Source organism: Phalangium opilio, unplaced genomic scaffold, assembly GCF_054372755.1.
Source record: "Phalangium opilio isolate 3A_F unplaced genomic scaffold, DU_Popi_V2 ptg000070l_1, whole genome shotgun sequence".
NCBI lineage: Eukaryota > Metazoa > Arthropoda > Arachnida > Opiliones > Phalangiidae > Phalangium > Phalangium opilio.
In genome coordinates this window covers 4,835,504-4,852,294 of record NW_028324182.1, presented here as the reverse complement: position 1 = coordinate 4,852,294, position 16,791 = coordinate 4,835,504, and the positions used below count along the sequence as shown (strand labels likewise).

Genomic DNA, 16,791 nt, shown 5'->3' with positions numbered 1-16,791 from the left:
AATTTGCATAAAATAATGTGATTCCCGCCGACGGGCCGAGATGCACCGAATACATTTACCAACAATAACTTAACTTCCAGTTGTTGTTCCAGGAATATTTAATTTGAACTAAAAGATCGTCATTTTTAATTTAACTGTCAAATAATTTTACGAACGATAAATAAGAATTTATCAGAGAAATGGGAACGAAAAATCAAGTAAGAAACAAAGGCAGGACCTTCTATTCCGCACTAATAGTTTCCCTGTTTCAAGAAGGTTTAAACTATTTAAAAGGGACAATATTCATAGAAACATTTCATAAATTCGTGCATAAACCTCGAAAACATATTCTTTTTTTGATCCAAGTTTACTCGAAATGTAAAAGACTTTTCCGAAAATGTTTTGACCAATTTTTAAAAACGGGGCATGGGAATGTTCAAATTCAAATATTTTACGTTTTTCTGTACTAAATTCTTTACTTTTTTTTCTTTCTGGTTGTTTGTAGGCGAAAAACCTCACGTTTGCGACGTATGCGGCAAAGGTTTCAGCACGTCTAGTTCCTTAAACACGCACCGACGGATCCATTCGGGCGAAAAACCGCACCAGTGCCACGTTTGCGGTAAAAGATTCACGGCCAGTTCAAACCTTTACTACCACAGAATGACGCACAGCAAGGTTGGCCTTACTATTTTATTTTTTTCCTTTAACAACGAAGTGGGTTTCCTTTTATTCCCAACTCGCTCCTTTCCTTCTCATCATCGAGGCTCCCGAAACCCCAGGAAGACCCTTTTTTTCCTTAGTCTTATTTTACTTTTAAAAGAAAAGAAAAAACTTTACCCTTTAGAGGGATTGCGGCTGTAAGACCATAAGTAATATCATAACAATAAGTTTGACTCGCGGGAGAGTATCCCCCCTCGCACGAGTATTGCGCCGGCTTTTCAAGGTCTCTCTTACCCTAGCTTAGGCAATGTATGCGGACAGGAATACCGTGTGTTCGGGGCTTTTCATGCCCATCATTCCGATTTCGATTATTTTAAAGTAAACACTTATTTGGTGACTCCACCGGAACGAACTCATGTTGAAACCACAAAAAAAAGGGTAAATAGACTCCGCCTCCTCCGCGATGTTGTGGTGGTTTAGGGATGGTGCTATAGGGATAACGTTCCTTCTAAAGGCTTAAGCTGTCTGCTTCGAGTTATACTGTTAGGTTAATATTTGTCAGTCTCGCTCAGAACTGGAGGTATGTCGTCTAGTAAGAAAGCTCCTAAACCAACTTGATTTCATACTTATTCTTGTTAATTTACTTACGCTAAGACATAAAGAAAAAGGATAGTACTAGGCCTAGAAAACGAAAGAACAAGAGCGTAGAATCACCTTTCTTTCTTTCTTAAAAAAAAAAACCTTTGAGATAAAACTTTGGGACGACATGGTCCGCGACAAGATTGCTCGCATAGCTAAGACGTAGCGTGTAGGTTGCGTGGCCTACATTGCCTACAAAAAGGTTGCTTCATCTAAAAAGGACTTTGCAATTTAACCGCTCCAGAGAATGAAGATCAAACAAAAAATGTCTGGATTTAGGGAGCTTACAATCTGAGATTTGAATGAGAAAGTTCACTTGAAGATTAGAATCTAGAAGGTCAGCGCCTGTACAAGCGTTTTAAACGCGTACGACAGTGTACAACTTGAAAGACGACATTTAGGAGATGAAAATCTTTACGGTTCAAAGCATAAGCGCCTGTAGAAATGTTTCTAACAAACTACACCAGAGTTCTGAGGAGAAAAGTCAGAACATTTTCATTCTAAATTCAATAAAGAAAATGTAGAATATACTGACTGTACTTCAAAACCAATTAGGCCTAAAACCAACGTATAGAAAACTTAGTATTTCCTTGAAAATTCTTGTCCTGAAATATGACATTTGAAAAGGTTTCATTCAAACCTTGAACATCAATATACCTTACAAGTTTGGAATTTCATACTAATCCTTCTATTACGGAGCTTTTGACCCAAAATTCCCTTTACACGATATAAGGTAGTAAAATCCCATGGTATTAAATTATCCCCGAGCTTCCTGGAAAGTAGGCCAATTTAAAGTAGACGCGTCTCGATAATCGAGCTATAGCCTCGATCGTCTTTAAACAAAGAATAGGGCGAAGGAAGGTGATTGCTAAGCTTCGAGAGGATGGGAATAAGTATACCGGGGTATGATTTTCCTCAGGGCCAAAACCTCTAATTAGGAAACTGACAGGTGTATTGTCGCTGCATCACCGAGAATGCTTTAAGCCTTGGCGGAAATTATAATAAAGAGGCCATTACGCCAGTCAAGAGGGCAAAGGTGAAATTGCTCCCGAGCTGCTTATTATGGAAAGAAGCCGGAATAGCACGCCCATCCTAATAAAGCCAGAACGCGCTTTTTATAATAGCTATTCGTAAAACTGAAATAACATTTTATATATACACGTATAACTTTATAGGCCTGCGGGAAGTGGCGCCAATTTATGATTTTTTCAGCTAGTTATTAATGAAATATGCTGATTAATTTAAACGGAATTCTTACTTTCATTGGTCCAACCGTCGTTGAGCAACTTAAACTACAAAATTTTCTTAGGAGCTATAATGATGTTTACGATATAAAATAAAAAAGTGATTCAATTAAATATTTAGTTCAAACTGTGGTATAATCAAAAGAGGTTGAGTGTATATAAGAATTAATGGAAATTAAATTTAGATCTAATTCTTTATACTGAAAATAATTTAGGATACACTGTGTGTTCCCTCACGTAAATTTCCCCTACCAAGTTAATTCGCCTTTGATTTCGGAATACAATATTACGCCTGATGTAGGCCTAATTTTATCTATTTTTCAAAAAATATAGAGCTATTTCAATTCGGGGGGAAAGGAGAGCTTTTGAGGCGGGGTTTCGCTAGTCCCCGCCTAGGCGCCATATTGTGCGGGAAATTTAGCATAGAGTTCTTCAGGGGCCCGCACGGAGGGAGGGTGAAAACCGGCTCCGTTTATTGGCAGGCCCAACTGTGACGTTTCCCCCCTTCAACTGATATAGCTCTATTGGTTCCTAGCGGGAGAACGTGTAGCGGACTTTGGGGTCATAAGGCCCCGCAGCGGTTGGCTATGCCGTTGTAGTTCGCGTACAAACTTATTTAAAAATAATTTTAGCCGTGGGGGTAAAATCCAAGATAACTTTATTTCATGTTGACAGTGCAGAGGTTAAAAACGAAGTGACTCGAGATTCCTTCTCATACGTTTCTCCTTACCAGGGGTTTTGACCAAGGGGTTAACCTCCGAGGAGAGGAATCTCGTTCTTTTCAAATATGAATACAAAAGAGTTTATTTGAGTTTATTTTTAGAAGCGAGAAAAACATCTCGTTCTTTACAATTTCGAGTACTGTGACGAAAGGGTTAACAACAGGTATTGAAAAGGTCAGGGGTGTGAGTGCAGGTGTGTCCAGTATTAAGAGATACAAATTTATAGGATGCAATGAACTGTAGAAGTTCGTAAAGTGAAGTCTAACAAAAGTAACTTGTTACAAACGCTTTGTTTACTCTTTGCATTAAATCTATTACGTTACAAGCGAAATTTTTATCAAAACTTTCTAAACGGTTTTAAATTAGTTTACCGAAAAAGAAGCCAATCGCATCACGAACGAAGAGTTCTATCAAAGCTTCATCTATAGATAAACAAACATTTAGCGATGGGCTTCAATTTTAAGGGGTTGTTTCACGAGATATTTTTGTTTATTTTTAATCAAAATTCTATAGCATTTAATTACTCTTTTCAGGAAAAACCACACAAATGCAGTTTATGTTCAAAGTCCTTCCCTACACCGGGAGACCTTAAAAGTCACATGTACGTCCATAACGGTTCATGGCCTTTTAAGTGCCACATTTGTAGTAGAGGGTTCAGTAAACAAACAAACCTGAAGAATCATCTATTTCTACATACCGGTAAGTAAATATATCCAATTTTGAAAAATGAGCAAAAGATTCTAGCTTACTAAATCGAATCACATACGCGATAAATAGTTCCCTCTACATTAGCGCTTAACTATTTGCCAAAGCGCGTGCGCTTGTTTATTTACGTCAAGACAATCAAGGTTTGTGGGTTGATTGCCGAGGATTTAGTACAAACAAACAGTTATAGAATTCACCCTAGCACGGTGCGATGCCCATCTGAAGTTTGTTAAGCGGGAGAGCAAACTTAAAACATGCGAAGAATCATGTTAGACAACCAAAGTATTAAGAGGATACAGAGTGCCATCCTTCTTCTATTATCCCCTTCCGGCTCTATGTATTCCTGATAAGTATCATAAACATTCCTTGGGGATTAGGTCAAGAACATCCAACACGATTTTCTAGGTTATGTTTATAAATATCTTAACAAAACAACCCGTAAACAAATATGTCCTGTAAATTGCCAAAGGCTTCTATACGCAAGATGAGAATAGGTAAATTTGTATCGCCCTAACCTAAAATGCGTAAAGTTTTAAAGCTATCAGGTGATCATAAACATTCAAAAAAGGGAGTGAACGGAAAATGATAAAAATAAAACTTCACGCTTTTCGCGTGAGAAGAAGTCAATCTAAAGGCGTAAGCGAATATCGTAATAAAAATGTTGATGTTCAGTTGATGACCAAAGAAAAATATATGATGTAAGTTTAAAATAAAGATAGGGTTCGGTATAAGAAAGGTGAGGGGAAAAAACAATTTTATTATCGATGGCTAGCAGTTTATTTTTATTTCACGGTACCGTGTGTACCGGTAGTTTGCGTCGTAGCAATGGCAAATAGAAAAGAATAGAAAGTGCATCGCAATGTCTCGTATTCTTCGGACGACCAATCAGTGCTGTGGTTTAATTAATATTATCATAAGTTCATAAGTAATGTTCCATAAGTTTGACACGTACTGGTTACAAACTGGAGCTTCTCATGAAGTGACGTAGGTGAAATGTCATAGATTCAGGTAAAGCGACGTCTGGTAAGGCGCTATCGAAGGCTTAGTACAGACTAAATAGGAAGATGGACTGCAATTTAACCGAGTGTAGTCAATTCTCTCTTGTCGTTCTAGAACTATCTCGCAGTATACTCTAGCAATAGCATTACGAAGCATAGGTACTTTCATACTTATGGAACATACCTCATAAAATTATGATATTACGTTATCTTTTATTATTTATCTCGGACGAAAATATCAAGTTCGGTTTTTGCTACATTGATCTGAGAATATTTTTGGTTCTTGGGTATTATTATTATTATGGATTTCGTGAAATGTAATTTTGGGTTTTCCAGCGTACTCGCGTATGACTAGTATTCATACTCGATGGAAGGGGGCACTAAATATTTATTTCCCGGACTCGACGTGGCCTTACTTTCTATTACTCCTATTTGCCATTGATCATAGGGAGAAAATTTAATGGAGTTCGATATAAGAAACTCGGGTACGCGGCGGCGCCCGGCCTCGTACAATAAAAAAAAAAATTAAAGAAGAAAAAACTCGTTATTTTCTTCTCTATCTAGCTTATCACCAATTTTTTTTAAACCGTGAGTCGTTAAACGATAGACTATAGTACGGACTACATAGGTACGAAGTATAAAAAAAAACTATAGCTACCTTAGTTTGTAAGTTAGAGAAAAAAAAACACAGAAGAGGAGCGAAAATGTATATAGTTTTCTATAATAGCTAGACACGAAAAGGCATTTAGTCAGAAGCTACTGCGTAATTTACTTTTCTGCTTTGCGAAAAAAAAAAACGGTCCGACAAGAATTGTTGTTCAACCTATTTGAATCAATGAAGACCTCTTAAGGGACACTGTAATCTTAGCGAGATTCGATTATTAAACCCGTAACTTCGTACGTATTAACTCGTATCATTTAGACGGATAGGTATTCGTTATCCTCTCAAAATATAGCCTCCGTTTACGCTTTCTAAAATGGCTCTATACCATATAGGCCACAGTCCACTAACCTTGAATGAATACAGCAAAAAAGTATACAGAAGCTAAACCTGGTGTATTAAACTATTAAACTTTACGTTATAATATACAGGGTGTTTCTGAAAAGTCTGGCGGAAATTATGGGGCGATTTTGAGTCCAAAATGTAACTTCAATGACTGTTTTCAAGTTAAGATTGGAGTATTAGGGGTCATCTCTAAAATACTCAAATCAAAACTCGAAAACAGTGACCTAAACGGCAAAAATTCATAGAAGTTACATTTTCCAATTTCTCATACGAAATCGCCCAAGGAACACCCTGTATATTCCATCTTAGTATTAAACATTGCCGCGAAAACATCCCTTAAGACATTCAGGCTTAAACTCTATTAAACGTTAAGAAGTATATATATATTTCTCAAAGCAATCATCTCTTATCTCAAGATATATAACTTTTTTTTTGTGTGTGTGTGTTTCTTTCTGGCGCAGGAGACAAGCCTCACGTTTGTAGCTACTGCCACAAGCGATTCGCCTTAGCCTGCAACTTAAGAGCTCATCTCAAGACCCACGAGGGTAAGTCACGAATTGCCCGGAGCGCTATAGCTCTCGAGAAGCCAAACGCGTAATCATTCCTTCTCGTGCATTGGGGATGGATGATGGGAAGTTATAAGAAGAAGTAGAAGACTAATCTTAAATACATTGTGGAAAGACGGTACATGACCCCCGCCGTCAAATTTTACCCTCCTTATATTAACTTCTTGCCCTAGCTCCGCGTGCTGGTACAAAGTCGGGAGTTAACAATTTTTAAACATTATGATTAGTCCGCGACGAAGGTTTTCTATGTTGGGACATTTTCAAAGATGATTCTTGTCCCCCTATAGAAAAGCCAATTAGCGGCCTTTAATAGGGCGAAACATCGTCGGACGCGCTATTAACGCGAATTTATTCATTTACTACCATGAATATTGAACTGTAACTAATCTTCCTACCGGCTCTTATCATAAATTCATCCATAAGATTGTAACAGGGATAGATTTAATTTTAGAAGTAGGAATGGAGAACAGAGTAATCTGCAGGGAACTCTCGTCAAAGTTCCGGACCCCCTTCCACGGGACGGAGGGGTATGAATGAAGAGGTGGGTCATAACGACAGAGGTAAAAAGGAATTACGTATTTTTCGCCGTCCCCATCAGCAACGTCATCAAAACGTAGTGAGCCAATAAGATCATTTAAACTTTTCGTTACGTGTTGGGGGGAGGCGCTCTATACTGGGCTATGAGTCGGAATAACTGAAGTAAATGCTAACCGTTCTCCATTCCTACTTCTAAAATTAAATTTATCCCTGATTGTAACTGGTTACTGATCACCCCGTATTTTTCAAATAACGATAAAAATATACTACTGAAATCTCAAAATTTAGTTCAATATTCATGTAAGGAACGTATAAATTCAGCGGGCTATTAGTTATTAGAGACAATAAGTCTCTTCCAAGTGAACTTTTAATAGCATCACCTGTGGGATGGAGAAACCGGGCTGAGCTCGCAGCTAGCGTACGTATGAGAGGTGAATTTCAAAAAGGCGGATAATAATTCATCTTGACAAAATAAAAATTATGTATACGCCAGTCGCTTCTTTATCTATTCATTCGTCGTGTTTTTCAAATTTTCGCGAAAAATGTTTCGGTTACGGAGAAAATTATTTTAATAGCGTATGTCTCGCAAGAGGGATGCGAAGAAAAAAAAGAATAAATGTAATATTTAATTTTAGGAAAGGTAAGGGAAGGTATTTGTCGTGACGGCTACCGTTTGATTAGAGTTATTCTCCAACTTCTAGGTAATTCCCTCATAAATTTTATGGTTTTTTAGAATTTAGCAAAATTATACACAGAATCAAAAATCTTATAACCTCTTCACGTCCTACATTGGATGAAGAAATACTTCATATAATGATTTCGGTTTCTCATACAAATAAAAAAAAACGTTTTACTCGGAACTTTCCAATTGTTTCTAGGGTCGTATTAAGAAGTGATATCTAGTTTATTAGGGAGAAGGTATAAATTCGCGCCACATTTCTAGCTTTATCTCCAGTCCAAACGTATAGTAGGTCCGGAGTTAATCCCCGCCTCTAAATTCCAACCAGCATCTCATTGGTTCTTGAAAACTCACGTCAGCGCGACGCGAATAACGAAAATTACAATCATATTTTCCGACTGGGGAGAGGCGAAATAGCCCGGCCTCCTTTTAACGTCCCCCCTTGTATTTTGAAAGGGGGACTGGGACCATGGCGCGCGAATACTTAGGCATCTTATACCTTCTCCCTAGTAAACTCGATATCACTTCTTTGTCGTACGTCGAAATAAGTTACGAATGTTAATAATGGAGACAATATTACAGTTCAGTTCAGTTCAAGCGTGACGAAATAAAAGGGGTGAAAGATTAGGTTAATTTAAAAAAATAAAACATACGTTTTATATTATTTTAGTTAAAATATGACGCCACGCAGATTGCAACCACTACGGTTACGCACGCCTGATTTTGGCTGGCGAAATTTTTGAGCTAATCGAGGCATATCCATAACCGTAACCTTGCGATATTCCGCAGGCATGGCCCGGATTACGTTTAAGAGATGTAGGAAAGAAAGACTCGGCTTTCGGGAGAATAGAAAAGAGAGAGAGAGGAATGAAGGCTGGATGGGAATATTGAAAGAGGAGAGAATATAAAGACGAGGGCAAAGAAGCCCGGAGGCTGGTAATTGTAGATTCGAGGACCTTGGAAAGATATGTAAGGATATATAGAGGAGAAAGCTTACCGCTTCACTTGCCTTACACGCGTGATAAGAGAAGACGCTTTGCGGGGCCAACAGAAAGAGAATGGAGAAATACTAGACGCAACTTTGAGCGCCATTTCGGTTTAAGATACCCACTTTAGTTCTTTTACATAATTCCCTTCGTAGGTAAGCTAAGAAGATGCTGGCGCGTGTCTGTCTTAGAACTACCCCATAGAGGAGACTAAGGAAAGATATAAGTGTAGCTCTACAGATCTTTTCTGCAGGTGGTTTTCTGAAAGATCAATGATACGTTCGCCTCACCCAAAATATGCAATGCATTCAAAGTCTAATACGCAAAGACACTTTTAAATACGGGTTATCTTTATTTTTATTGCATATTAAAGCTGCATGAAAATATTTCCCCCTCTCCATCACGATATTTTCATTATCAGCCTTGAACTATGGCTACCTCTTTTAGTGTTTTACTGTTTCATTGTATTACCAAAACATGCAATGGTGAATGGAATATGGGCGTCTCCCCCCCGGAAACTTTATCAAAATTCACGATTAACTTAAGTACCTTTTTCAACAATGAGAATGTACTTGTATTTACGGCTTTAATATACCAATTAAAAAACACGATTCTGTTCCTTTAATCGTGGTCCGTTCTCCCGTTTGAAAATAGTGTAAAAAGAAACGTGCTGTTAAAACTGACGCGAAGCTAAAACCCAAGAATAGCATTAAGTCAATAAATATACCATGCAGGAAGCACGAAAAATCCAATAATCAATATTTTCCCATCATTTTCGCGTTACGGGGATTTATATAGATGAGAAAATTCTGATGACTATCTTGATTATTATCTGTAAGGGTAGAACTCGTTCGGTTCTCGTATAATTCAGAATAAGCTAATAAATGATAGAGCTATGAACGGCGGAATGCCACGAACATAAAGGGGTCGAAATTCCAACGTCTTGCACAGTGAGTGAGGAACCGGTATCTGTTCTATTCAACAGCGAAGATGACCTATAGGCCAATCTGAGATTTCATTACATTCTCGCTGAATCTTCCACTTTTTATTCGCCATGGGTCTCCATTCCCAGACGGGAAAGGATTCGAACAGAAACGCAATTGGTGATTCAATCAAGCAAACGCAAGGTGTACGTCCATTCGCCTTCCCCTCGCTGTCAGCAATCACCCCATCCATCGCATATTGCATTCGTGATAGAGACGAACCATAGTTTTATACATAAGGGTCCATTCCTAAATCAATGTTCTCAGACAATGGGTCAGAGCAAGTTCGAAAGAGGGGTAGAGTTTGGGTGTCGTAGTTAAAGGACGGCTATAGTGACGTTCATTCTAAGTTAAGGTTGATTTTGTTATCTTTCTTTTTCTTGAATAGGAGAGCAACTAGAACGATGTACGAAATGCTTCAAGTCCTTTCCCATCGCTTCGGGCATATTGGTTCACGGATACTGTCACTCTTGCTACCAGAACAGTTCCAGCATCACCGCCGAAGGAATGGGTCTAACCAACGTAGGAGTTCCGGCGTCCAATGTCAAGAGCGTCAAGATGGAAGAAAAGACGTTGACCAGCAACCATCGGTACCATCATCAGTCCCTGGACAAAGGAGCTAGCAGCCTAGTAGGACAACCGCGTCGTAAAATATCGGATTCGAGTACACGCTCGAAATACCAAAAAATAAACGGAGTTTTTTCTCGCGGTCGACTTGTCGGCGAAGAAGAAAGTAGTCCATCGCCTCCGCAACAAGTTCGAGATTCGAGTAAAGAGGAAGATGGCGGGGATGAAACGGAAGAAGATGGAGAAGCGGAACAGGAAGAAGATGACGAAGAGGAGGATGAAGATGGGCTGGAAACCGAGGAGGGAGTCGTCGAGTTAGAAGAGGAAACGAGGCGTCAATTCGTTCTCGGGGTTTTGGACCAAGTTATGTTACGTTACGAGCAAGCCGGAGCTCTCATCGCCAAGTCTTTGGAACTGAATAGGAACGACGGAGGAGGTAGTGGTGGCCTTTTGGAACACGGGGTCGCCACTACCAGCTGACCTCCTAGGACAAATATCCGATAGACTCGCTACGACACTGGCAATTTTTTAGGTATTTTTTGTCGCGGAAGAAAGAAAAAAAAATAATAATATCCCGGTAAGAAAAAGATAAGAACTATATCGTGCTGGGGAAGAGAGAGAAGAAAAATTTGCGGTTTGTAAAAAAAAAAAAAAAAACTTTTTCCGCGACATTTATTTCGTTATAAATCGTATAAAAATCTTTCATCGCGGCTGACACCTTTTATCTCGGCGACAGCTCAAATGCTCAAATAAATATCAGTGGCCAAATATTTTTCTATTTTATATATTTATCGAATTTTTAGCGCGCGCGCCGTAAAGATGGGATGTAGAGAATTTAGAAAAGGGACGGGATTTTTTATAAGAAAAAAAAATAAAATAAAATGATAAAATTTGTCTAGTCCGTCGATTTTGGTGGGATGTCATACACGCCGCGACGACATATCGAAAAAAAAAACATTTTGAGACGTTGATATTTTTCTAGGAGCTATACCGGTTAATAATTTAATAACTCGGAAGTAAACAATTACCACGTGTGTTTGTATATATACGTTTCTACATTATTCAATCGAGTGTAAATATAATCCTATATATTAATAATTAATTTTGCCAGGGGCCAATTTATATTATAACGTATAATTTTTGAATTTATATAACTTATTCTTTGTAGACAATCAAAACGAACTCTTATCTTGACAAAAATAAAAAAGGATAACGTACAAATTGAAAGACAAAACCACCTTCATCTCCAAAAGCCTTATCATAATCAATTTCATAATTAATGATTATTAACGTGGAGGTTATAGCCTTAATTTGTTTGTGTATAAAAATTAATAAATTATGTTTAAGCAAATTTTGTAAGTTCATTCCATTAAATGACGTAAGTTGTGGTCTATTTTTGGCCTACAAATACATTTTACTAAGTTAGGAGTTTCTCTAAAATAGTTTTGTCTAATTTTTGCCTACATATACAAAGGACGAAGTTAAGAGTTTCTTTAAAATAGTTTTGGTCTCTCTGGCCTACATTTACAAAGGACGAAGTTAAGAGATTCTCTAAAATAGTTTTGGTCTATTTTTGGCCTGCAAACACAAATGACGAAGTTAAGAGTTTCTCTAAAATAGTTTTGGTCTATTTCTGGCCTACAAATACAAATGACAAAGGTAACCGTTTCTCTAAAAAGGTTTTGGTCTATTTCTGGCCTACAAATACAAATGACAAAGGTAAACGTTTCTCTAAAATAGTTTTATACTATTTCTGGCCTACAAATACAAATTTCGAAATTTACAGTTTCTCTAAAACAGTTTTGGTCTAATTTTGGCCTAAGGGACCGTCCATAAACTACGTCACACTCTTATGGGGGGGAGGGGGTTTGTAAGTTTGTGACGGTCCGTGACGAGGGGGGAGGGAGGGGTCCTTCAATGTGTGACGTCACATTTGAAATTAATTTTATTACGAAGTCAGTAAGAGGTCGATTGACCCTTGTTATAGAAGAAAAAACACAACGTTTCAAAGTTCACCGTGAGACCGACCTCTACAGTAATTTAACAAAATTTTTATTCCATCATCGCCTAAATAGTAGAAATTTTAAGCAATGATCACCTACTTATTCGTACGTGTAGCCAATTTAAACAGCGCATTTAAAATAAAGAGACCCGTTCTCTGCAGAACTAGCTACACGTACGCATAAGGACTGCTAAATGTAGTGTCAGCTTAAACTCTCTAATGTCACTGTATATTCGCCACTGGCATTAGCGAGGAAGAATCGGATCCTCCATCCGATTTAAATGGTTTCGTTTCTTTCGCACATTTTTAAAATCTGAATCCCAAGCTCAATTAGCCTAAGGTTTTCAAGTGACAATGTCGAAAACTATTAAGAGTGCCCCTTTAACTAATATTTTGGATGGTTATAAAAAAGCACATAGTTCTAAAGCTCAATCAGTGGCAAACGATATTCATAAAAGCTAAAAACGGAAATGAACTTCGAAGTCGAGCAAAAAATTTCTAAGTGGAAAAGAAGAAAGAATATCTTTAAATTAAAACAAATAATAGTCTGTTGGGGGGGGGGGGTTAAAGAAATGTGACGTGGTTTTCAGGGGAGGGGTCTTAGAAAGCGTGACCAAGTGTGATCAGGGGGGACGGGGGGGTCAGAAAATGTCATTTTTTGCGTGACGTAGTTTATGGACGGTCCCTAAATCTTACACACCTTGTTGTTAAAGTACCTGTAAATCAGGGAAACTACAAACAAAAACCTGAAAACACGGTCAGGAAAGTCAGGAAATTATAAAATGGTACACCTGTGTGGTAGTGACATCATATATCGTGATTAACTCATCCCATAATCAGGACACAAAAATTCCAAAAAAAAAAAAGAATTTCATAGAACAAACCAAACATAATAAACAAGGTGTTCGTTAGTTCTAACATTCCCAAGTTTATTATTTTCCCAGTCTCTAATTTATTACATCCCAAAAAGAGGAGGGAGCAGGGTTTTTTTTTCTCTTTAAAGATAAAACTGAGGTATCTTGGGGTAACAGTAAAGAAGGTAATTATTAGCGGCGGGCATCAGTGAAAGATGGGACTTGGATATTATCTTTAGGACGATGTGTACGAGTGATAATTTGCCAGCCGTTCGGAGGCCCATAACCGTCCGTCCGTCAGGTAAAGAGAAAAATAAGAAAAAACTAAACCCTGGTTGGCGTCTGGCAAAATAAGAAATAACAGTATTAAAGATAGCGTTTCCAATCACTCTCTTAAAGTCACAGGGGAAGAAATTCCTTCGCTATCAACCGCTTTCATACAGAGAGAGGTCTATAGAATGAAAGTTATATAGCGAGCAGTCGCAGAAAAGAAAAAACCCACAAAATGTAAGGTTAATTAGAGAACTTCGCTAGCCGGGACAGACGTTTCCAAAGGGCCTCTTCCAAGAAATTATCGTTAAAAGTCAGGATCGCTAAGTCTAAAAGAAAGAATTAATTAGAATTTAACTAGAATAATGAACAGAATTTTATGAACAAGCCAAAAGGTCAATAAAGGTCAAGAGAATGTCTTCATTCATTCGACGAGTCTTTCAGCTAAACTATAGAGGTGACGTATGGCATTCTTAATGCATGAATCCCATCGCATTATAGCGACAACACAGTCCGGCACTTGCCCAAATCGCAATCAAAGTTTCATCCTTCGGTGAGATAAGAATTCCAAGTGCCATCTGTATTATTCCCTGGTCTTTCACACAGAGCAGGATAAGGATATTTCAAGGTTGAAGCTAACGGATCAATATTCATGGAGGATTGAGTATATTCGTGGTAAAACAGAGTATGAGAATATAAGGGAACGGTATATATACATTTCGATATTCTCGTGATGGAAAGGTATGGAAGGTGACAGGGGGTTTTAGGCATTTCTAGGTGGCCAAAATGCTCGGCGCAACCCCGCCCTTATCTGTTCCAGAAGAGGAAAACAACACGTCGAATTCTCTCTCTCTCTTTTTCGCTTTTCGGGCCAGTCCCTGCCTTTACTGTCAGATATAAAGAGAAGTCCGCTATATTCCAACTAGCACGCAAGCTACAACCGACCGAATGTCCTCCGCTCAATTTCTACCGCGGAGAGTTTTAGGAGAGTTTGGACAAGAAGCGATATCTAGTTTACTAGGGAGAAGGTATAAGATGCTAAGTATTCGCGCGCCATAGTCCCAGTCCCCGTTTCAAAATACAAGGGGGGACGTAAAAGGAGGCCGGGCTATTTCGCCTCTCCTCAGTCGGAAAATATGACTGTAATTTTCGTCACTCGCGTCCCGCTGACGTGAGTTTTCAAGAACCAATGAGATGCTGGTTGTAATTTAGAGGCGGGGATTAACTCCGGACCTACGTCTTTTGGACTGGAGATAAAGCTAGAAATGTGGCGCGAATTTATACCAGCTCCCTAGTAACCTAGACATCGCTTCTTGGTTTGGACTCGTATAGCTCGAGCGAGCCAAATAGCTCGAGGCAACGGGACTTTATCAGAAAATTCCGAGGCCCAAATGGCTTCAATTTCTTGACGTTTTTATACAAGTACATGTAGAGATATCGGGTGGGAAATATACCATTAGAAATTTTATACAGTATACCCAAAAAGGGAAAGGAATTATTTCATTTCTAACTTATATCGAATTATATCGTATATAACTCGATATTAAAGAGCCCCGCTTTAAAACCCTATAATTTAGAAGCATATTTTTCAGGCGTTGTAAGCTCGAATTAATTTCAAAGACTAGTTATCGCGTTCCAACAAAAGAAGCTATAGTGCTGTAAGGATTGAAGCAACACTCTTGTTTTATATGGAAATCGCCGTACTGATAACGGAGTAATCAGTATACCAAATTGCAGACCTTAATTTTGTAACTGAGATAAGAAAGATCTCAATATTCAATTTGATATTTAGGTAATCATTTGTTAAATGGGAATTTTAATTGAGCCTAAATTGACCTTGAAATACGCCTAATTTAGGCCTATTTCCGGGGAAATACCGACAAAAATATTCATACCCTATCATTTTAACGGTACAAAGAATAAAGTAATTTGTATAAATTAAATACTCCATCCGTTTACGGGAAAAAAATTCATAGCCGTTGGGGTCTAGTTCGCGAGGTAATTATCTCATCAATTAAAATATTTAATTACCGTGGTACCCGATGTACAAAAGGAGTTTCAATCGTTTACTTTTAGCTCCAGGCTTCGTGTCAAACAATTCCATACAATAAAATTAAAACTTAAAACCACAAATCCATATGTCTCCCAAATATAAAAAAATAAGAAAAAAATATTTAATAGGTGATTAAGAAACGGAACTGACGAATCTAATTAATAAAATAACAATTAACAGAATCGTTAAGCGGTTAAAGAAAGTTATATAAGGGGGGTGGTACGAAGCAATATGGTAAAATTTAATACGGAAAACGGAATAATTAACAAGTTAAACTTCTCAACAAGGACCCCTCCCCCCCGTAATTACGAATCTTTCAGTTATTACTGAATGAGAGTGACGTCACAGTAAAGGTATACATGGGAAAATATTTTCAATGGATAAGAAAAGTAATTAAAAACAGCCAATATGTAATTTACATTAAACAACTACAAATAAGACGCGAGGAGAAATGTACCCTCAAGAAATAAAACAATATGGTCAATGCTAGATTGCGCAGCTTCACTCTTAACACGTTAAAACAAATGTTAACGCTACAAGGGACAAAATACGTCACATCTTCCACTAGTAGCTTATGGGACTAAAACTGTGTAGACGGCAAAAAGAGATTTTTGTACATCAGAAGAGGGTGAAAGAATCCCTGTGTGCATATATGGCTTGAAGATGGGCGTTGGAATGGATGGTGGAAAACACCTCGGATTCATTGGCGCGGTGATGCCCTTAGGGAAGGGAAGGACTTCTATATACCCCGTCAAAGCTTCCACATAAAATAGCCAAAAAACTAGTATACCGAAAACCTAGGTGGCTTATCAAAGTCTGTAAGGATAAGGGGAGGGGGGGGGTAGAGATGAAAATTAGTTTTGTCGAACCCATGAGAACAGAAAGTGGAATAAAAAAACTAAAGCAATTTATTTAATTCCAGCAATTGCGTGATCTTACTCGCCAAACAATCTCGATTGACTCAGTAGGATTTTGCGATAAAAGACAAACTTGGTTTTGTTTACTTTTTCATTTCATTTTGTAGCGTGTATACACCCTTTCGACGAGTCTAAGAGGGAAAGGTGCGGGGGTAAAACTCTGCCTTCCATCTCGCTTTTTAGCGCCTTCGCTGTAGGCGTTTTGGATCTGAGAGTGCGCAAACACGACACTGGAGCAACCCCCTTGTATCTCCCGATACTAAGGGTTGCCTACCCCCCTTTTCCCGTCGAAAGGGTGTATTGGCTAAAGTTTGAAAACATAAAAAGATTCCCTGATTTACCATTTCCAGGTTTTCCCTAACAAATTTTAATTACCAATTTCTAACCCTTTGTGATTTTGAATTTTTCAAAGAGAGTCAGGGAT

General features: G+C 38.2%; 1 protein-coding gene across 1 annotated transcript in view; it reads left to right on the top strand.

Moving 5' to 3' along the window:
• Positions 1–11,622, top strand: part of LOC149661229 (uncharacterized) — a 53,710-nt gene extending 42,088 nt beyond the window's left edge. The window contains exons 5-8 of the mRNA XM_089842701.1: positions 485–654; positions 3,778–3,943; positions 6,415–6,498; positions 10,093–11,622. Of these exons, the coding sequence (XP_089698827.1) occupies positions 485–654; positions 3,778–3,943; positions 6,415–6,498; positions 10,093–10,751 (1,079 nt within the window). The 3' untranslated portion in view covers positions 10,752–11,622. The remainder of the gene's footprint in view (positions 1–484; positions 655–3,777; positions 3,944–6,414; positions 6,499–10,092) is intronic.
• Positions 11,623–16,791: the final 5,169 nt, after the last annotated feature.